Source organism: Symphalangus syndactylus, chromosome 3, assembly GCF_028878055.3.
Source record: "Symphalangus syndactylus isolate Jambi chromosome 3, NHGRI_mSymSyn1-v2.1_pri, whole genome shotgun sequence".
Classification (NCBI taxonomy): Eukaryota; Metazoa; Chordata; class Mammalia; order Primates; family Hylobatidae; genus Symphalangus; species Symphalangus syndactylus.
The window spans coordinates 146,464,874-146,488,055 of NC_072425.2; the positions used below are offsets into that span (position 1 = coordinate 146,464,874).

Here is a 23,182-nt window from a genome sequence, read left to right on the forward strand (position 1 = left end):
CTCGTTAAAGCTCCGCTTAATATCTGTGTGTTAGCTCTTCATGTGGAAAGGACAGTGGTTGAGCAGATTTTTAGCTAAAAGGAGGTGTTTACTGAGAACTTCTTGGTTTTCTTCCTTCATACACAAAAATTAACTCAAAATGAATCATCTTCTAAATGGTGAGAGTGAAAACTATAAAACTTAGAATATGAGTAAGTATTCATGACCTTGGATTAGACAAAACCTTCTTAGATATGACAGCAAAAGCACAAGCAACAGAAGAAAACATAAATTGGGCTTCATCGAAATTTAAAAATTTTGTGCTGTGAAGGACATCATTAGAAAAATGAGAAGACAGCGCACAGAATGGGAGAAGCTTGCATCTGATAAGGGACATGTATCCAGAATATTTAAAGAACTCTTACAACTCAATAATAAAAAGACAACCAAATTTAGAAATGGGCAAAAGATTTGAATAGACAATTTCTCCAATGAAGATATACAGCTAGCCAATAAGCACTATGAAAAGATGCTAAACTTCATTAGTCATCAGGGAAATGCAAAGCAGAACCACAGTGAGATACCACTTCCCACCCTCTAGGATGGCTGTGGTCAAACAGACATCAACAAGCGTTGGTGAGGATGTGGAGAACTGGAACCCTCTTATGCAGCTGGCTGGAACGTAAAATAGTGCTTTGGAAAACAGTCCTCAAAACGTGAAACATAGAGTTGCCAAATGATCCAGCAATTCAATTTCACTTCTTTCCCATGTTCATAAGAGCTTCATTCACAGTAGCAAGCAACCCACATGTCCATCAACTGATGAGTGAATGAACAAAACATAGTATATCCATAAAATGGATTATGTACTGACAAATGCTACAACATGGATGAACATTGAGAACATTATGCTGAGTGAAAGAAGCCAGTCACAAAAGTGCACATATTATATGATTCTGTTTATATAAAATGTCCCAAAATGGGCACATCTGTAGAGACAGAAAGCAGACTAGTGGTTGCCTAGGGCTGTGGGCAGATCGGGTAGGGGCTGGGGGAAAATAGGGACTGACCACTAATACTATGGGGTTTCTTTTTGGGGTGATTGATAGAAGTGTTCGAAAATTGCCTTGCGATGATAGTTGTACAATTCTGTGACTATCCTAAAAATCACTGAATAGTGCACTTTAAATGGATTTGGTATGTGAATTATATCTCAAAGCTGTATAAAAAATAAGTTTTATGGTTTCATCCTTAAAATTAGCACCTGGAGGTTCTCTGCTGCTCTTGAAGGAAAGAGGAACAGTCAGTAAATATCTAGGGACTGCATAGAAGTTAGCTGGAAGTTTGATTCTTGGAGCACGGAGTAATGGAGAGAAGCAGGGTTTGTCTTCAAGAAGCTTATATACAAATATAGAAGACAAGATTAAGTTAGGTTTATAAATAGCAAAAATATCTCCCACCCCTAATCATCTGTGCTAATCCAGGTCCTCTGGAAGCCCTTCTCACTAACTGCCCAGAAAATCAACGACTATGCCAAGCCAGTGGAGGAAGGAGTGTCTATTACATTCCAAAGTAAAATATAAATATTTTTTAAATTATCCCTGTCTACCTCCTGGGACTCTTGTGTGGGTCACAAATTGGGATAATAATAAGGGTGACAGGCCTTTGAAGTCAGCCGAGGCCATTTAGGGTCCAGTTATTTGGCTTGCTTTATATCTTTCCTCGACTCTACGGAAAGGTTTGTTGAGAAAGCCTAGTTCATTTGGTAACAGTTGTCAAACACCTGCTATGTGCAGGGGCTGAGTGAGAGGGGCAGCAGGTAAACATGCAGTGACCACAGTTTCTGAAAAGTGCTCTGGCCAGGACAGTAGAGGCTGCTCCTAAGGCACATAGCAGAGGGCATTTAACCTAGACCTGGGGGATCAGGAAGGCTTCCAGGGGAACTTAGCCAGGAGAAGGAGGGTGGATGGTATATATATTATATTCTGGGCAAAGGAAACCTACCATTCAGGTGCAGTTCTGGTCCTTTCATACATACTATCTGTTGGTCACCCTCACTGTCACCCTGTAATACAAGGTATTATTATTCCCATTTTACAGATTAGAAAACGGACACTCAGCGCCTTTAAAGGACTTCCCAAAGACAAAGATGATAAGTGGCAGAGTTGGAATTTAACCCAGTTTTTCTACTATCAAAGCCAAAATGCTTTTTAAATGCTGCTGTACTACTTCTTCAAACACTACAAGACTACATGTTTTATAACACTTTTTCTGATTACAGAAATACTTATGTTTGATCATTGTTGAAAGTTTAGAAAATATAGAAGAAATGTAAAGATTAAAAATGATCCATGATCCTGCAAACAAGGTGGTGTATAGGTTGTCTAGCCTCCAAATTGGATTATGCTAAGAATCTGGTTTTTTACAAAACTATATTAATAATATTTTCCATGTTATTAAACATTCTCCTATATAGTAATTGTAATGGTTGTCAAGTATTCTGTCTTTGGGATTTACTATAATTCTACCCAATTACATAGCTAAACTTTTAGGATATCACCCCCCTCCAACTTTTGCTGTTATCACCAATATTGTGATGAATATTTTTGCAGATCAATCTTTGCCTCAGTCTTAGATAATTTTTTAGAATTTAGCCTAAGGAATTTCTGTATCAAAAAGCTATGCACATTTTAAGGCTTTTGATCTGAACTCTCAGATTGTCTTGAAAAGGTTGTTAACAATCACACTTTCACACTGTGTGTTTTTTTCCTGCTTGCTACAAATACTATTGTCTTTTTAGCTTGTCAACTTGACAGTTATTGCATTAACATTTTAATTTTCATTTCTTTCCTTACTGTTGAATTCTGAAACTGCTTATGATTACTGTATTAAATGCCAAAATATGTAATATTGACCAAAAGTGCATTGAGCATCTAAAGAATGGAGGTGTCTTTGTAGACCAGAGGTGATGGCTTGAGAATATAGTTTACCAAATCCTGCAATTTCACTGCCGGAACAGATGGTTTAGATTCAATGTGAGGTTATACTGGGAGTGGAAAGGCAGAGGGAAGGAGTTATTTCTTAGATATAATAACGATTTTTTACTCACGTAGGTTCTTAAAGGTGGACAGGAAGCACCCACAAAACCCAAAGGTCGCCCCAAGAAGAACTCCATCCCCACATCAGAAGAGATTGAAGCTGAAGAGAAGATGAACAGCCAGGCCCAGGGTCAGGAGCGGCTGGAGCCCTCTCAGGGGCAGGAGGAGCTCTGTGAAACACAGGAACCGAAAGCACGTGATGTCCCCTTAGAGATGGCAGAGCCACCAGACCCGCCCCAGGAGTTGCCAGTTCCCTCTTCAGAACCCCCACCATTAAGCTAAAGTAAAACCCTTTGGAGGGAAGAGGGAGACTGGGAGAAGGGAAAAGAGAGAAGGCAGGGAGGGTAGGGAGAGAAAACCTTCCAGCAGCCCGGTAAACTGGGGGAGAAGAGACTACCCGTCTCCCTCCCTCCCACAGTTCCCATTGGCCTTATCATCGCAAGCATTTGACAAAGACCTGTCTTGGGCCTTTCTCTTCCTGAAAGGCTGCTTTAGCCGTGGATGCCCTTGATTAAGGGAGAGAGCACCTAGGAGCTGCCTTCCCCAGCTAGGGTGACGGCTGTAGGGCTGGGTCTGTGTTGCAAGCCCTATATCCCAGCATGCAGTGGAGAGTGCTTAGCTCTCTCCCTCCCGACCTCTGGGCAGCCAGTCATCAAAGCAGAGAGACGTGGCGGCATGTGGGCAGCATGCCCAGGTTCCTTGCTGACTCAGCACTTATTTCTGTAGTTTTAAAAAAGAATTTAATGTTTTTGGTTGTATTTTTTTGGGGGGTGAGGGTGGGCAAAAACATGGGGGGAGTTCTGAGTTAGAAATGTTTCTGAATCAAGTTTGTTTGAAGACACGTGTGCCTTTGTACCCATTATAAAAGATGGTCATAAGACCCGAGAACTGGTAAGCTTTTTTTTTTTTTTTTTTTTGCTTCATTTACCTATTTATGCCTAGTGTTCCATTATTGGAACGCTAAGCTTGTGGGAGTTATTTCTATCCTACTGCTCAAGGTCATCGCCAAGATCTGATTTTTCATAAAAAACATTTGTGACCTTCGGCATAAATGGGTTAAGTTTCCATCCCTGAAGCTGCAATGCAGATATGTTCAGATAACTTTTATTTTTTAATTAAAAATAAATCTTTCGAAAGGACTGAGTGTTTTGTGTCTTCTGAGGAGTGTATCTAACCCTTCCTGAATGTGTCCTATGGGAAGAGAGGCCCCGAGAGTGAACCAGACTCAGGGGGGCCGCCTTTTCCCCGTCTATAAAACAAAGGATTGGGCAAGGCCATTGGTGTCCAAGTGCTGAGAACTGTGGGAGCGGAACCGAGCCTCCGGGATGAGGACAGGGCAGAGTAGCTGGGCTCTCCCCTCCACCTGTCCCCACCGCCTGCTGCCAGAGCAGCTCCCTTCTCAGCCGCTTCACATTTGGGGCGTCCAACGGTCTTACTTTTTTAAAGAGGTAAGAAATGTATATGTTTCAAAAGCCAAAACTATAAAAAAGAAGTCAGGCTGGGAGCAGTGGCTCACGCCTGTAATCCCAGCACTTTGGGAGGCCCAGGCAGGTGAATCACCTGAGATCAGGAGTTCGAGACCAGCCTGACCAACATGGAGAAACCCTGTCTCTACTAAAAATACAAAATTAGCCAGGTGTGGTGGTGCATGCCTGTAATCCCAGCTACTCGGGAGGCTGAGGCAGGAGAATCGCTTGAACCTGGAAGGCGGAGGTTGCAGTGAGCCAAGATCATGCCACTGCACTCCAGCCTGGGCAACAAGAGTGGAACTCCATCTCCAAAAAAAAAAAAAAACGAAAAAAAAAAACTTGCTTCCACCCTGCCCTCTCCTCCCCTGAATCCCCGGTAGGTAATTATTTTTATTGGTTTCTTGTTCATCTTTCCAGGCTTTCTTGACTAAGTGTTCATTTGGATGATGGGCTGTGCAACTTTTAACAAAGGAAAATCTGATAACTACTTGACTAGATGTGCCGGGTGATTTTAAATTTAAAAATGGTGTTCCATGTTAATTTAAGACCAAAAAGGAGGCGGCTCTAGACTGCCTACCAGGAGGACTCTGCCTCCGTTTTTCTTTTGTCTGATTCCCATGCATTCTGGCCCAGAGCCTGATCTCACAGGGGTCACCTTTATGATCACTGCCCCGGCATGCTCACCTGCGATGCCTTACAGGGCCGAGTGCCCATTTAGTGGACTCTCAGTTACTAATTACACAGCAACTCTGCCCAGTTGCAGGCTTGGAGAATACCCCAACTGACTTTCAACAGTGGCCTCAACAAGGAAGCCAAACCTGTTACTAGTTCTGTAAAACAATCACATAATTCATTTCAAAGTTAAACAGGAAAGATCCGCGTGTTTTCCCTCACCTGGCAGGCCGCCTGCTTTTCTCCATTAACAATCAGAAAGTGACTGCAATTTTGACTTTGCCAAGGCAGTGCCTCATCCCCTTTGTTACTGAGATCAACAGAGAAGGCACTCTTTCTCTTAACTCTTGTGAATAGACAAAGGAGGGGAGGATTTGGCTTCTGAGAACCAGTTTGAGCAGACCACACCTAGCTGCCTGTGCGAGGTTGCTTGCACCAAGCGGGCAGAATGCTGTCTCCTCCACCTCTAGCCCACCCCATGATACAGTTTTATGATCTGCCTACCAGGTGGTGTCACAGTGAGACAAAGAATGTGCACAATGGCCAAAGTAAGCCGGTGGGTCAGTGTTAGTTCTGTCTCAATCCTAAGGAAGTGTTCTGTCCCATTCGCGCTACCCCAGAGAGGCCTCCTGTCTGGATGCTGGCTTCCCAGGATGGTGTTCCATCTCCTGCCCTGGGCTCCCATGACATCCTGTCCTTTTTTTTTAAGTTCAGGGGTACATCTGCAGGTTTGTTACATTGGTAGGTTTGTGTCATGGGGGTTCGTTGTACAGATGATTTCATCACCCAGGTATTTCAGCCTAGTACCCATTAGTTCTTTTTCCTGATCCCCTCCCTCCTCCCAGCCTCCTCCCTCTGGTAGGCGCCAGTGTATTTTTTTCCCCCTCTATGTGTCCATGTGTTTTCATGATGTCCTCTTCTGAGGTGCCTGACAGTGACTGTCACCGCACAACATACGTGTCCGTATGCAGTGGTATTCCTGAGCGCTGGGTTCTGGGCGCTATTTCTGACCTCCGACTCTCACCCCTTGGCATGTGACCTGTGCCTTTGTGTCTTGCCCGTAGGGGTTGAATTCACTGGTGAGTGTAAGACCCTCTGATGATCTTTCCTCGTGTTTCGAAGGATCCAAGCCCAAGCCCTTGGCTTGTCTTCCAGGCTCAATTACGCATGGCCTTGCCTGGCGACCCAGAGAGGCCAGGCTGGGCCTTTTAAAATGTTATTTTTTTAATTGACAAATAAAAATTGTGTATATTTATGGTGTATAACATGATGTTTTGAAACATGTATGCATTGTGGAAAGGCTAAATCAAGCTAATTAACATATGTGTGACCTCACATATTTATCTGTGGTGAGAGCACTTAAAATCTATTCTCTCAGCAACTTTCATGTATACAATACATAATTAACAACAGTCAGCATGTTGTACAATACGCCTCTTGAACTTATTTCTCCTAACTGAAATTTTGTACCCTTTGACCAACATCTCTCCAACCTCCCCCTACCCCCTACCGCTGGCAATCACCATTTTACTCTTTGCTTCTATGAGTTCAACTTTTTTAGATTCCACATGAAAGTAACCTAAACCCCCATGGATGATAGATTGGATGAAGAAAATGTGTTACATATACACCATAGAATATTATGCAGCCATGAAAAAGAATGAGATCATGTCCTTTGCAGGGACATGGATGGAGCTGGATGGAGGCCATTATCCTCAGCAAACGAATGCAGGAACAGAAAACCAATTACCACATGTTCTCACTTATAAGTGGGAGCTGAATGATGAGAACACATGGACATATGGCAGAGAACACCACACACTGGAGCCTTTCAGAGGGTGGAGGGTGGGAGGAGGGAGAAGATCAGGAAAAACAACTAATGGGCACTAGGCTTAATACCTGGGTGATGAAATAATCTGTACAACAAACCCTCATGACGTAAGTTTACCTCTGTAACAAACCCACGCTTATACCTGGAGCTTAAAAGTTAAAAATAAAGTGACAATATGTGATATTTGTCTGTGTCTGGCTTATTTCCCTTAACATAATGTCCTCCAGGTCATCGTGCCACCACAAATGACAGGATTCTCTTCTCTTTAAAGGCTGAGTAATATTCCATTGTGTATATAGACCACATTTTTTCTCTCCATTCGTCTTGTGATGGACACTTAGGCTGTTTCCATAGCTTGGCTATCGTGAATGCGGCTGCAGCAAACGTGGGGGTGCAAATATCTCTAACACGCTGATTTAATTTCCTTTGGTGTACACCCAGGAGTGGGATTCTGGGTCATATGGTAGTTCCACTTTTAATTTGTTGAGGAAAGGGCTGGCCTTTTGGATGTGAATAGGGACCCTGCTGTCTGAGCCCTGTTTAAGAGCCAAGCCCTGCTCCTCCAACTTCATCCTTCCCTTTTTTTCCCCAGTTCCCAAGGCTTGTGACTGGCATCCAGAAACCAGCTTCACAGCTTTGCTCTGAAGCATATTGAGTTGGAGGCGGTCCCGTGTGGGTCTGGAGCAGGGCTACGCAGTGACCTCCAGCATGGAGTGCACTTTCCTCTCTCACCTTCTTTATCTGGGTGTCTCAATTTTTGCTTTCCCACGGCCATTTACCTTTCCAGGCCTTGCCAAACAAAAGCATCCTCTCCCTTTTCCCGCATCCAGGACGGTGGCCCCTGCAAGTTCAGGGTGTTACGCAACACCCTTCTGCTGTTTGAAGTTTTCCAGAAAAAGGAGAGAGCCATGACAAGTCCTCAGGCATCTGACGTGGAGAAGCTGACCTCTTAGGGACTTTAGCTCTCTCCTCTAGAAGTGTCTCTCCTCTAGGAGGCTTGGATTGCACTTACACAAGCACACTGCCCTTCTGCTGCCCCCTTGGGCTTTGAAATGGGCTGTTTCCTCCACTTTTATACAAACCCATTAATCACAGAGAGCTTAATGTCTTTCCTGGGGTCCTATGGTTACTCAGGAGCCTTGCTGGGAACTAAAGTCCCAGGCCAGACTCCCTGCAGTGGGTCTTTGCCATTAGCACGCCTTCCCTCCTCCTGGAAACGCTGCAGTGGAAAAGCTCCCTGCACTTAGTTTTCTTCCCAGTGCAGGGATTTGGAGGTAGGGGATTCCTGCCTCTGCCTCCGCGGTGTGCATCTTAACTGCTAAAAAGTGAAGAATTCCTGGAGCAGGTCCCAGACTCCAAGTCTGCGTGTCTGAGTTCCTGTTCTGGCTCACTGTGCCCTTGGTTTGCTTACACAGGGTCTGCAAAGGTTTGCTAAGACACAACAGCAGCCGTATTTTTTTTTTTTTTTTTTTTTGAGACAGAGTCTCACTGTTGCCCAGGCTGGAATGCAGTGGCATGATCTTGGCTCACTGTAACCTCTGCCTCCCGGGTTCAAGCGATTCTCCTGCCTCTGCCTCCTGAGTAGCTGGGCTTATAGGTGCATGCCACCACACCCGGCTAATTTTTATATTTTTAGTAGAGACAGGGTTTCACCATGTTGGCCAGGCTGGTCTCTAACTCATGACCTCAAGTGATCTGCCTGCCTCAGCCTCCCAAAGTGCTGAGATTACAGGCGTGAGCCACTGCGCCCAACCCCAGCAGCCCTACCTTGACAGCCAGTAACCACATGGGGCTCATGCTATGAGCCATGAGCCCTCAAACTCGTCTGAACAGATCTATCCAAAACCAGCCTTTCTGAGGCTGGCTTAAGGTTTCTCTGAGTCTGGCCAGTTCTAGAACTGTCTTGAAGAGGGGGTATGAGGGCACTGTGAGCCTTTTCTCCCATCCACAGAGTGCTTAGAGTTCAGCCGCCCTTCTCATGACCCTTGAACTTTATTCCACCTCAGCCTTGCCCCACGCCCCTGGGCTGGGTCTGGCTTAGAACTGGACTGGAGGCTATGAAGCGCTGTCCTCCTCAGAAATATTGTTTTGTTAGCCTTGTCTATTGTTGTCTGCTCAGCAGAAAGTGAGCAGGGACTTAGCAGTCACCTGGCTGACAGTCTGCATTAAAGATCATCCCAAGGGCTTCCCCCCACTCTCTCCCACCCGGATCAATGCTAGCTGGTAGTCAGATCATCTGGCAGTTTTCCATAGGTGCTACCTAAATCTTTCCCCGCATTATATTTGAAAGGAACCTTTGAGGGGCAGGTAGTGTTGGGGTTAAAGCTCTAAAACGTGCTTTGCACAAAAACTTGTTTCTCAGGATTTCTACGCATTTAATTGCCTGTGTTTGCCTACAGCTGTGAGTGTCTCTGTTGCTCTTTGTGTAAACATCTCCTCTTCCAGTCCCCTCCCACTCTCCACGTGGTAGCCCTTGTTAGTGCTGTGTCCCTTCCAGGCACAGCGGCATCTCTCCTCCTCTTTTGACTCTGCCCTAGTGTGCCCTGTGGTCAAGGGTCCTTTCTTCTGGCCACCTGGCTCGCCTCTTTCTTAGGCTTCTCAACTTAATGGTTTGAAGTCACCTTTCCCTGTAAGTGTTTTTAATTAACCTCACCTTTTCTCCAATCTATTCTGTTAACTCCTGCCTCATCGCTTCCTCTTAATGCACCGTTTGTAATGATCACTGTGGTCCTGACATATTTCCAGGGGACGTGGATTAGTTTTGTTTCCCGACTAGAGTGTAAATTCCTCGAGGCGTTTTTTCAGTTTGTATATTCTCAGTTCGTTTTGCTGTGCTGAAGTCTCCAAAGCCCAAAGACAGGACTTCAAGGATCTGGATTCTCGTGGTCTCCAGCCGACTTCTGTCTTGGAGGCTTCTCCAGGAACTCAGCTTTCAGGATTGGAGCCAAAATCTCAGAATAAGCAGCAGCGAGAGACATCCTTTCCATTTTGCAGAGCGGTAAACTGGAAGAGACCGCAGCGACTTGAGAGAGGGCCTCAAGGCCAACCAGGGTCAGAGCCGGTGCAGCCCTGCCCTTAGAAAGCGGTGCCTGGGACTTCCTATCACCAGAAGCATGTTAGCCACCATCCATGCCAACAACTATTTCTTCAACATTTATTTTGTGCCTAGCCCTGTGCTAATACTATGGGAAGAAGGTGGGTGGGAGGGGGAGAAGGGGCAAAGTAACCTGTTCCTGCCCTCAAATACACTAAAATCTTGTTGGAGAAACTTATAATCTAGTGAATTTGGGGGTGGGGCCAGGGATTCCAGCCAAGGTTTTATAATATTTACGCCTCCCCTTACGCTGCACGATGGCGTTCTTTCTGGGCAAGAAAGGTGATTCATGGAAGATGCATTCCTAAGCACGTCCTCACCAGGCTAAGACACTAAGAGAGGGTTCATGCCTTAGGTAGGCCTCTTGTGCCCCTGGGAGGGTGATTAACACTGGAATAAGAGGTGTTTGCTAAATTCACCTGAATATGCCTCTAATCCCAGATTGTCAACCAAATCCTGGGTGGAGAATGGTTTGGGACAAGCAGGCAGATCCAGATAATACTGTCTGTAATCTGGGCACCGATCCCGAGGAAAGTGGTTGCCACCAGCCTGGTTTCCCTGCCTTGTACTTTGCCTTTGCCTTACCCATGGGCAGTGGATGGGGCAGCCTTCCTGCTTCCTTTCCCACTCTGCTTGCACTCCATCCAGGTGTGCTCTGGCGCCGGCCTCCACCTGCTGCTCTGTGCTGTCAGCCTCTGGCATCTGCAGGTCAGCCATGGCCAGGAGGGGCCGGGGCGGAAACCGCCCGCCGAGGGGGGCTGTGTAAATCACCATGACAGGCTCCTTTCATGCCTGCCAGCCTGGCCTCCTTTCTTTCCCAAACCCTCTTCCTTTCTGTTTATTTTTGTTGCGGATTTATTAGACACACAGTTAAGTGCCCATTTAGCTCTGCAAACTGTCATCATGCCTGCTTCATGAATAAGATCATTCACTGACAAAAGCCTTTAAACATTTTTTTTTAAAGAGGGCGGGGGAGGCATGGGGGACAGGAGAGGGGAGGAAATAGTGCCCCAGGTTAGTGAGGAGACCAAGAACAACCGAAACCCAAGCAGCGGCCTCTCCTGTAGCTCAAGAATGTAACAAGGGCCCTCACAGTTGCCCTGAATTTACCCTGTTTGTCAAGACATGTATCATCGCTCCTGCAGGATTCTGAGGTCTAGAGTTCTTCTTTGTCTGGGCTGCCAGAGAGCAGACAGCATGGGGCGGGCTCAGTGGCTGCTGTGCACCTGCTCAAAATGGTTCCCAGGAACCTCCAGGCATGTCAGGCCCAATCTGTGCCCCTTTGGGATCCTCAGTCAATTTCCTCAATCCAAACTCTCTTGGTTTTCCCAGGGCTTCCCTCCTTCTGGTGGCGTCTCTTCCCAAGCACCTGGCTCCTTAAACACACAAATTGCTCAGCTGAAAGTAGCAAGAGTCCTAAGTGTGGTGGCTCATGCCTGTAATGCCAACACTTTGGGAGGCTGAGGTGGGAGGATTGCTTGAGCCCAGGAGGTTGAGGCTGCAGTGTGCTGTGATCATGTCACTGCGCTCCAGCCTGGGCAACAGTGCAATCTTGCCACACACAAAAAAGGTAGCTAGAGCCTGGTCCAGTGTCATTTTAACGCATGCAGACTATACATCAGGCACCACAACAAGGATGTTGTTTACATCATCACATTTCATCACCTCAGCAGCCCTTGCAGTAGGTCCTATTACTGTCCCCATTTCAGAGGTGGGGAGACTGAGCCTTAATGTGGCTAGGTAACTTGCAGAGTTATCAACACAGCTGGGAGGTTTTTTATCCTTATATTGGGCCTGTGCTTACCTTTAAGGAGTCTGAGTTGGCCAAGTCTGATCTCAGAGTACCGAGGCAGGCTGACCCTGCACCCCCCAGCATGGGTGGACGCCCCTGCCCCTACGCTGCTGTAATGGGGCCATCTCTCACAGCCTACTCTCACTGTTCAGGGTGCAGTCGTCCCCTCGAGTGTGAATGATCAAGCCCTCCATCCACTCACCTGTACTAGCAACAAGTCCAGGTCCCCTGCCACCTCTTTGGTTGTGTATCAGGGGCTCAGGAACATTTGAGGGCATTGGAGTGTGTTGGCATGTGCACTGACCTTGGGAGGGGTGCCAGCCTCTGGAGGAACTTGGAGGGTGAGCCCCCATCTGAAGCACAGTAACAGGACAGCATCCTCACTGTGGTGCAGCAAGCCTCGCTAGGGGACATGGCTTCCCACATCAGAGCGGGGGGGCACAAGTGGAAGTTGAGCCTCGGTAGACGCTCCTGGAATGCTGAGTCCTCTGTCCAAGCTGCGGATGTGGACGCTGCCCCTTCTCAGCCGTTGTCGCAGTGACTTCTGAGGTCTCACGAGCCTTGGAGCCCTGGCTCTGGCCCCAGGATCACTTGGCTTCTGCTCCTTAGAAGCCTGGAGCTACTCTTCCTTTCGCTGCTCCCCCATCTCCTTTTCTTCTCTGGTTTCTCTTTTGGCATTTCTTTTTATTTGCAGTGTGTTTTCAATGCAAATAAAGTCCATAATATGAAAGAGTTACTATGAACAGAGCATAATTACACACATACAATGAACAGTCAAAACAGATGTTCCACATGGAAATATGAAGCAAGAAGGAGTGTTCATTCACCCGTACAGAAGCTTGGGATGTGTGGGAGCTGGTTGTTTTGTATTGCTTTCTAAGGATGGCAAATATTTGCTTTTGTTATCAAAGCTACTATGCTTGCTGGGCCCTGGAACACCAGTGAGTGGTCATGGGAATCAGAGACTTCAATGGGTGCATATTTCTAAAGGCTTCTGCCCTCGGAGGCAGCTGTAAAAAACTTTCCAGAATTGAGCCAATTCTAGACTTAGTGGCAGGATCTGACTATTTAAAGCACCAGCTGATATACAGTGCTCCAAAGACAGCTAACTTTATTCATAAAGGTGAAAAAAAAGTATTTATAGACATAGCATACCAGAATTTTTGGGAGGTGAGTTTCCAATGTTCAATTTACTTTATTTTTGACTTTTTGAAAATTAAATCTTTTACAATTTTACATATATTTTACATATGTTGAAATAAAAAGCACTAATTTAAAGTTATTTGGGGTCATATTCCTGTAGCTAAAAGAATCCAGCCCTCTTTTGGTGAATGGGGATGTGTGAAAGGAAATATCTAACTTTTGACCTTTTTAACACATAAACCAGATTTAATAACTAGCCTTAGACTTTGAGTAGCTTCCAATCCGTCATTGCCCTGGCACATGTCAATTACTTATAGCAAGTTAAATGCAAAACCCTAGAAAAGACAATTTAGTTCCCAAAAGAACAGTAAAGGCTTAGCAATGGAAAACTTTAGAGCACATGAGCACTAAATTAGCATTGCCGAAACAATATGAAACATGGACACTTTTCATATTATCTAAGACTTTTATAAAGCCTTATAGATTTCATAAGCCAAAGTGAAAACTGAATCTCCATTCCACATCCTATTCTTTTACTCTAGATCAAAGCAAGACTTCTTATTTTTATTCCCAAGACAGAGCATTTAGATGTCCAAATTTCCTGAGCTATATTTAATAAATTTACATGTCCTTTCAGTCTTGTATGAAAAATTCCATTTGCCTGATTTATCATTGGCATCCACCATCCAATTAAATCCCTCTGATATTCTTCAAACCAATCACATTTGGGATTCTCAATATTTTCCTAATCATATTTATGTCAATAAAATTAAAGGGTGTGACGCCTCCATCTTTGTTCTTTTTGCTCAGGATTCCTTTGGCTACCCAGGCTCTTTTTCAGTAGCAAACGACTATTAGGATTGTTTTTTCCATTTCTGTGAAAAATTTCATCAGTATTTTGAGGAAGAATCTATAGATTGCTTTGGGTACTGTGGTCATTTTAATGACATTAATTCTTCTGAGCCATCAGCATGGGATGTCTTTCCATTTGTTTGTGTCCTCTTCAATTTCTTTCATCAATGTCTTGTAGTTTTCCTTATAGAGATTTTTTTTTTGCCTCCTTAAATTTATTCCAAGGTATTTTATTTTATTTTTTGATAGCCATTATAAGTATTGTAAGTGGGACTGCCTTCCTAATTTCTTTTTTAACTAGTTCATTATTGGTGTATAGAAATACTACAGATTTTTATAAGTGAATTTTATATCTTACAACTTTACTGAATCTGTTTATCAGTTATAAGAGGTTTTTGGTGAAGTCTTTAGGTTTTTCTAAATGTAAGATCATGTCATCTGCAAAGACGGACAGTTGCCTTTTATTTCTTTCTCTCATCTGATTGCTCTGGCTAAGATTTCAAGTACTTTGTTAAATAGTAGTGGTGAAAGTAGGCATCCCTGTCTTGTACAAGTTCTGAGAGGAAAGGCTTTCAGCTTTTCCCATTCACTATGTTGTTTGCTATGGGTTTGTCATATATGGCCTTTATTATGTTAAGGTATATTCCTTCTATGCCTAGTTCATTGAGTTTTTCTCATAAAGGGATGTTTAATTTTATCCAGTGTTTTTCTGCATATATTGAGGTGATCATAGAGTTTTTGTCCTTCATTCTATTGGTGATGTATAACATTTATTATTTACATATGTTGAACCATCCATGCATTCCTGGTATAAATCACACTTCATCATGGTGTATTATCTTTCGATGTGCTGTTGGATTTGGTTTGCTAGTACTTTGCTGAGAATTTTTGTATCTGTTTCCAACAGGGATACTGGCCTGTAGTTTTTCTTTTGTTTTGTTTTTTTCTTGTGTCTCATCTGGTTTTGGTATCGGGTAATACTGGCCTTGTAGCATGACTTGGGGAGAATTTCCTGCTCTTTAATTTTTTGGAATAGTTTGAAGAGAATTGGTGTTCTTTATATGTTTGGTAATTTGGCATTAAATTCATCTGGTCCTGAGCTTTTCTTTAGAGGGAGGCCTTTTTATTACTGATTCAATCATTACTCATTTGTTCAGGTTTTCTATTTCATTCTGATTCAATCTTGGTAGGTTGTATATGGCCAGGAATTTATTTATTTCCTCTAGGTTTTCCAGTTTGTTAGTTTGTAGTTGTTCATAATAGTCTCTGATGATCCTTTATATTTCTGTAGTATCAGTTGTAATGTCTCTTTTTTCATTTCTAATTTTGTTTATCTGGGTCTTCTCTCTTGGTTAGCCTACCTAGTGGTTTGTTGATTTTGTTTATCTTTTCAAAAAGGAATCCTGAGCAAAATGAATAAAGCTGAACACATCGCACTACCTAACTTCAAAATATGTTACCAGACTATAGTAACCACAAAGCATGGTATTGGTATAATAACAGACACATAAACCAATGGAACAGAATAAAGAACTCAGAAATAAATCCACACATTTACAGCCAACTGATTTTTTCCAAAGGCACCAAGAACATGTATTGGGGAAAGGACATCCTTTTCAATAAATAAATAGTGCTGGGAAAACTAGATATCCATACACAGAAGAATGAAACTAGACTCCTATCTCTCATAATATACAAAAAACAATTCAAAATGGATTAAAGACTTAAATTTAAGATCTGAAACTATAACACTACTAGAAGAAAGCATAGGGGAAACAGTCCAGGACGCTGGTCTGGGCAAAGATTTTTATGACTAAGATCTAAAAGCACAGGCAACAAAAATAAAAATAGACGAATTTGACTATATTAAACTAAAATCTTCTACACAGCAAAGGAAACAATCAATGGATTGAGTAGGCAACCTATTGAATGGGAGAAAATATTTGCAAACTATTCATCCAGCAGGGGACTAATATCCAGAATATACAAGGAACTCAAGCAACTCAAGAGCCAAAACCAAATAATCCCATTTAAAAGTGGGCAAAGTAGCTAAATAGATATTTCTCAAAAGAAACAAATGGCTAATAGGTACCTGAAAAAATCCTCAACATCACTAATCATTAGGGAAATGCAAATCAAAACCACAATAAGATATCATCTTAATCCAGTTAGAATAATTATTATCAAAAAGACAAAAACTAATAGATGTTGACAAAGATGCTGAGAAAAGGGAACTCTTTCACACTACTGATGGGAATGAAAATGAGTATAGCTCTTATGGAAAATAGTACAGAGATTTCTCAAAAAAACAAAAAAGTAGAACTACTATATGATCCAGCAATTCCACTACCAAGTATCTATCAAAAAGAAAAGAAATCAGTATATCAAAATGATACCTGCACTCCCATGTTTATTGCAGCAGTTTACACAATAGCAAAGATGTGGAATCAACCGAAGTGCCCATAGATGGATGAATAGATAAAGAAAATGTGGTACATATATGCAATGGAATACTATTTGGCTATAAAAAGGAATAAAATCCTGTCATTTGCAGCAACATGGATGGAACTGGAGGTCCTTATGTAAAGTGAAATAAACCAGGAACAAAAGGACAAACGTTGCATGTTCTCACTTACATGTGGTAACTAAAAGAATTGATCTCATAAATGTAGAAAGTAGAATGATTGTTACCGGAGGTGGGGATAGGTGTGTGTGGGCAGGATGGGTGAGAGAGGTTGGGTAATCAGAACTAACATATACTTAGAAGGAATAATTTCTAATGCTCAGTAGCAAAGTAGGATGACTATAGTTAACGAGAATGTATTTTATATTTCAAAATAGCTAGAAGAGAGGACTTAAAGTTTTTTCAACACACAGAAATGATAAATACATGAGGTGATAGGTATCCTAAATACCCTAACTTGATCATTACACATCATGTACTCCAGAAATTTATACAAATACAATGTAATAATTTAAAAAAATAAAAACTGTAAAAAGGTAAAATTTAAAAAAATTAAGGAGTAAAATTTAATAGATTTGGTAAGAACATTTTGAGTCTTGATTTCTTTTATTGCCATTCTGGACTTCAAGAAGTAGCCTTCCCAGTTTTGGAAAATGGGCTAGTGAAGCATGATGGCTTTTGGCCGGGGCCAAGGATTTAGCCTGAGCTTATGAGCTGCTATTTCCCTTAAGTCTGTTTTTATCCACAGGTTTCTCTTCCATGTCTTTCCCCAACCTTGTAATATTTTTTGGAAATCGAATATATTGTTCCCATGAAATTTAAAGTCATTGATATCAGAATGAACCCATGATGTATCTTACATTTTTAAAAAGTGTTTTCTAGCATGGTTCGCTCAGTGGCAATGAAAACTCCTGGCACCTAGATGATAGTCTCTAAATTCTACTTCCCACTAAAAAGAACCAAGACTTCTTATAGGAATGGATCATCCAGATCTGGGGCAGGCCTTGTGTAAGTTTCTCTTGGAATATCTTATCATGCCAGAAAGCAGTGAAGCTATCAAACGCTACTAGGTCATGTCAAAAGGATGTAGGGAACAGAAGAACTAACTTGAAGAGGCTTCCGTCAACTTAAAGTGGAACAATGCAAGTATCAGTAAGAATAATAATTGTAATGGATTGTAGCACATCAAATATGTAAAAATCCATATGTTCAGAATTTTAAAAATAAAACTAAATCCTTATCTTCAGAGGGAAGCTGGGAAACCAACTCATGATTTTGAAAACTAGTAAATAAAGGTGGGAAACTTGTCAGAAGCAAAACAGAGTTGCTTACCTCAAACCATAACATAGTGAAGCCAAGAGGCCATGAAGAAGGGGGAGGGCTCACACACAATTGCCTGATAATAGAAACTATCCCAGGAGACTTTGCTGAACTGCAATCCTCTTGCTGAAGGCCATTTAGAAAAAGACACCAGCCCAGCAACTGCCTGTTAAACCTTGGACAGATGCCACCCTTGTTATTAATCGTAGCCAAGGATAATTGTTTCAAAACAATGTATGTAACCCTCCTCAATTTGCCTTTAAAAGTCTGCCCTACCCAGCCTCTCCAGATATGCCTATGATCCATTATGGCTTGTGTATCCAAACTGTAATCCTCATCACTCCCAAATAAACTTGTATGTTTTTGGAGAGCCTCTCTCTCTGTCATTAATTTAGGTTGACAAAGGGAAAGCATCAAGCATATATTCTATACAACCTGTGCCTGCAGGTAACTAAATAATTGATGAGGGGAAGTTTCTCTTTATAGAAGACAATAAGTGAACAAGAAATTACTGACTTAGAATGCTACTGCTAGGAAACTTATTGAATTAACGAGTCTAGGTGATGTCAGACATTATGTACATCCCAATAAAAGTACACACCACTAACCACAAAGGAATCTTGCAAAAAAAAAAAAAAAAAAATCTAACCTGGGGGTTTCCAGGGCAAGATGGCCTAATATGAACAGCTCTGGTCTGCAGCTCACAGCGAGACCAGTGGAGAAGGCGGGTGATTTCTGCATTTCCAACAGAGGTACCTGGTTCATCTCACTGGGACTGGTTAGACAGTGGGTGCAGCCCACAGAGGGCAAGCAGAAGCAGGGTAGGGCATTGTTTCATCTGAGAAGTGCAAGGGTTCAGGGAAATCCTTCCGCTAACCAAGAGAACCCATGAGGGACCCTGCTGTGAGGGACGGTGCTATCCGGCCCAGATGCTATGCTTTTCCCACGGTCTTTGCAACCCACAAACTAGGAGATTCCCTTGGGAGCCTATACCTCAAGGGCCCTGGGTTTCAAGCACAAAACTGGGTAGCCATTTGGGCAGACACTGAACTAGCTGCAGCACGGTTATTTTGTACCCCAGTGGTGCCTGGAACACCAGCGAGACAGAACCATTCACTCCCCTGGAAAGGGAGCTGAAGCCAGGGAGCCAAGTGGTTTTGCTCAGTGGATCCCACCCCCATGGAGCCCAGCAAGCTAAGACCCACTGGCTTGAAATTCTTGTTGCCAGCACAGCAGTCTGAAGTCGACGTGGAACACTTGAGCTTGGTTGGGGGAAGGGGTGTCTGCCATTACTGAGGCTTGAGTAGGCAGTTTTCCCCTCACAGTGTAAACAAAGCCCCACCAGGAAGTTCGGACTGAGTGGAACCCACCACAGTGTGGTAAAGCCACTGTAGCCAGACTGCCTCTCTAGATTCCTTCTCTCTGGGCAGGGCATCTCTGAAAGAAAGACAGCAGCCCCAGTCATGGGCTTATAGATAAAACTGCCATCTTCCTGAGTCCTGAGACAGAGCAGCTGGGGGAAGGGGCGGCTGTGGGCACAGCTTCAACAGACTTAAATGTTCCTGCCTGCCAGCTATAAAGAGAGCAGCAGATCTCCCAGGACAGTGCTAGAACTCTGCTAAGGGACAGACTGCCTCCTCAAGTGGGTCCCTGACCCCTGTGCCTCCTGACCTCCCAACAGGGGTCAACAGACACCTTATACAGGAGAGCTCTGGCTGGCATCTGGCAGGTACCCCTCTGCAAAGAAGCTTCCAGAGGAAGGAGCAGGCAGCAATCTTTGCTGTTCTGCAGCCTCTGCTGGTGATACCTTTGCAAACAGGGTCTGGAGTGGACCCCCAGCAAACTCCAGCAGACCTGCAGAACAGAGGCCTGACTGTCAGAAGGAAAACTAACAAACAGAAAGCAATAGCATCAACATCAACAAAAAGGATGACCACGCAAAAACTCCCATCAGAAGGTCACCAATAGCAAAGACCAAAGGTAGATAAATCCACAAAAAGGCTTTGTGGAAAGCTACTTTGAGGAAAAAGTAGCTCAAAAAGGCTGAAAATTCCAAAGACCAGAATGCCTCTTCTCATCCAAAGGATCACAACTCCTTGCCAGCAAAAGAACAAAACTGGACAGAGAATAAGTTTGACGAACTGACAGAAGTAGGCTTCAGAAGATGGGTAATAACAAACTCCTTCAAGCTAAAGGAGCATGTTGTAACCTGATGCAAGGAAAATAAGAACCTTAATAAAAGGTTAGAGGAATTGCTAACTAGAATAACAATTTTAGAGAAGAACATAAATGACTGATGGAGATGAATAACACACCACAAGAACTTCGTGAAGCATACACAAGTATCAATAGCCAGATGGATCAAGCAGAAGAAAAAATATCAGAGATTGAAGATCAACTTAATGAAATAAAGCATGAAGACAAGATTAGAGAAAAAAGAACAAAAAGGAACAAACAAAGCCTCCAAGAAATATGGGACTATGTGAAAAGACCAAACCTACGTTTGATTGGTGTACCTGAAAGTGACAGGGAGAATGGAACCAAGTTGGAAAACACACTTCAGAATATTATCTGGGAGAACTTCCCCAACCTAACAAGAAAGGCCAACATTCAAATTTAAGAAATACAGAGAACACTACAAAGATACTCCTCGAAAAGAACAACCTCAAGTCACAAAATCATCAGATACACCAAGGTTGAAATGAAGAAAAAAATGTTAAGGACAGCCAGAGAGAAAGGTCAGGTTACCCACGAAGGGAAGCCCATCAGGAAGCAGATTTCTCAGCAGAAATCCTATAAGCCAGAAGAGAGTGGGGGCCAATATTCGACATACTTAAAGAAAATAATTTTCAACTCACAATTTCGTATCTAGCCAAACTAAGCTTTGTAAGTGAAGGAGACATAAAATCCTTTACAGACAAGCAAATGCTGAGGGATTTTGTCAACAACAGGCCTGCCTTACAAGAGCTCCTGAAGGAAGCACTACATATGGAAAGGAAAAACTGGTACCAGCCACTGCAAAAACAAACCAAAAGGTAAAGGCCACTGACACTATGAATAAACTGCATCAACTAATGGGCAAAATAACCAGTTAGCATCATAATGACAGGATCGGTTTCACACATAACAATATTAACCTTAAATGTAAATGGGCTAAATGCCCCAATTAAAAGGCAAAGACTTACAAATTGGATAGAGTCAAGACCCATTGGTGTGCTGCATTCAGGAAACCCATCTCACCTACAAAGACACACATAGGCTTAAAAAGAAGGGATGAAGGAAGATTTACCAAGCAAATGGAAAGCAAAAAAAAAGCAGGGGTTGCAATCCTAGTCTCTGATTAAACAGACTTTAAACCAACCAAGATCAAAAAAGACAAACAAGGGCATTACATAATGGTAAAGGGATCAATGCAAGAAGAAAAGCTAACTATCCTAAATATATACGCACCAAATACAGGAGCACCCAGATTCATAAAGCAAATTCTTACAGACATACAAAGAGACTTAGACTCCCACACAATAACAGTGAGAGACTTTAACACCCCATTGTCAATATTAGACAGATCAATGAGACAGAAAATTAACAAGGATATTCAGAACTTGAACTCAGGTCTGGACCAAGCAGACCTAATAGACATCTACAGAACTCTCCACCCCAAATCAACAGAATATACATTTTTCTCAGCACCACATAGCACTTATCCCATAATTTCCCACATAATTGGAAGGAAAACACTCCTCGGCAAATGCAAAAGAACGGAAATCTTAACAAACAGTCTCTCAGACCACAGTGTAATCACATTATAACTCAGGATTAACAAACTTACTCAAAATTGCACAACTACGCGGTAACTGAACAACCTGCTCCTGAATGACTACTGGATAAATAAGGAAATTAAGGCAAAAATAAATAAGTTCTTTGAAACCAACGAGAACAAAGACACAACATACCAGAATCTCTGGGACACAGCTAAAGCAGTGTGTAGAGGGAAATTTATAGCACTAAATGCCCACAGGAGAAAGCAGGAGAGATCTAAAATCAACACCCTAACATCACAATTAAAAGAACTAGAGAAGCAAGAGCAAACAAATTCAAAAGCTAGCAGAAGACAAGAAATAACTAAGATCAGAGCAGAACTGAAGAAGACAGAGACACAAAAAACCCTTCAAAAAATCAATGAATCAAACACCACATGTTCTCACTCATAGGTGGGAATTGAACAATGAGAACACTTGGACACAGGATGGGGAACATCACACACTGGGGCCTGTCGTGGGGTCGGGGGAGGGGCGAGGGATAGCATTAGAAGATATACCTAATGTAAATGACGAGTTAATGGGTGCAGCACACCAACATGGCACATGTATACATATGCAATAAACCTGCACGTTGCGCACATGTTCCCTAGAACTTAAAGTATAATTAAAAAACAAAATCAATGAATCCAGGAGCTGGTTTTTTGAAAACATTAATAAAATACCATTAGCCAGACTAATAAAGAAGAAAAGAGAGAAGAATCAAATAGACACAATAAAAAAATGAGGAAGGGGCAATCACCACTGATTCTACAGAAATACAAACTACCATCAGAGAATATTATAAACATCTCTACGAAAATAAACTGGAAATCTAGAAGAAATGGATAAGTTCCTGGACACATACACCTTCCCAAGACTAAACCAGGAAGAAGTCGAATCCCTGAATAGACTAATAACAAGTTCTGAAATTGAGGTAGTAATTAATAGCCTACCAACCAAAAAACCCCAGGACGAGATAGATTCATGGCCGAATTCTACCAGAGGTACAAAGAGGACTTCTGAAACCATTCCAAATAATAGAAAAAGAGGGACTCCTCCCTAACTTATTTTATGAGGCCAGCATCATCCTGATACCAAAACCTCGCAGAGACATGACAAAAAAAAAAAATTTCAGGCCAATATCCCTGATGAACATTGATGCAAAAACCCTCAATAAAATACTGGCAAACCGAATCCAGCAGCACATTAAAAAGCTTATCCACCATGATCAAGTCGGCTTCATCCCTGGGATGCAAGCCTGGTTCAACATAAGCAAATCAATAAACACAATCCATCACATAAACAGAACCAATGACAAAAAACACATGATTATCTCAATAGATGCAGAAAAGGCCTTCAATAAAATTCAATACCCCTTCATGCTAAGAACACTCAATTAATTAGGTATTGATGGAACGTATCTCAAAATAATAAGAGCCATTCATGACAAACCCACAGCCAATATCATATTGAATGGGCAAAAGCTGGAAGTATTCTCCTTGAAAACCAGCACAATACGTGGATGCCCTCTCTCACCACTCCTATTCAACACGGTATTGGAAGTTCTGGCCAGGGCAATCAGGCAAGAGAAAGAAATAAAGGATATTCAAATAGGAAGAGAAGAAGTCAAATTGTCTGTTTGCAGATGACATGATTGTATATTTAGAA

General features: G+C 42.6%; 1 protein-coding gene across 1 annotated transcript in view; it reads left to right on the plus strand.

Annotated features, from left to right (window-relative positions):
- Nucleotides 1–4,216, plus strand: part of BARX2 (BARX homeobox 2) — an 81,633-nt gene extending 77,417 nt beyond the window's left edge. Inside the window, exon 4 of the mRNA XM_055270029.1 lies at nucleotides 3,093–4,216. Within this exon, the coding sequence (XP_055126004.1) occupies nucleotides 3,093–3,359 (267 nt within the window). The 3' untranslated portion in view covers nucleotides 3,360–4,216. The remainder of the gene's footprint in view (nucleotides 1–3,092) is intronic.
- Nucleotides 4,217–23,182: the final 18,966 nt, after the last annotated feature.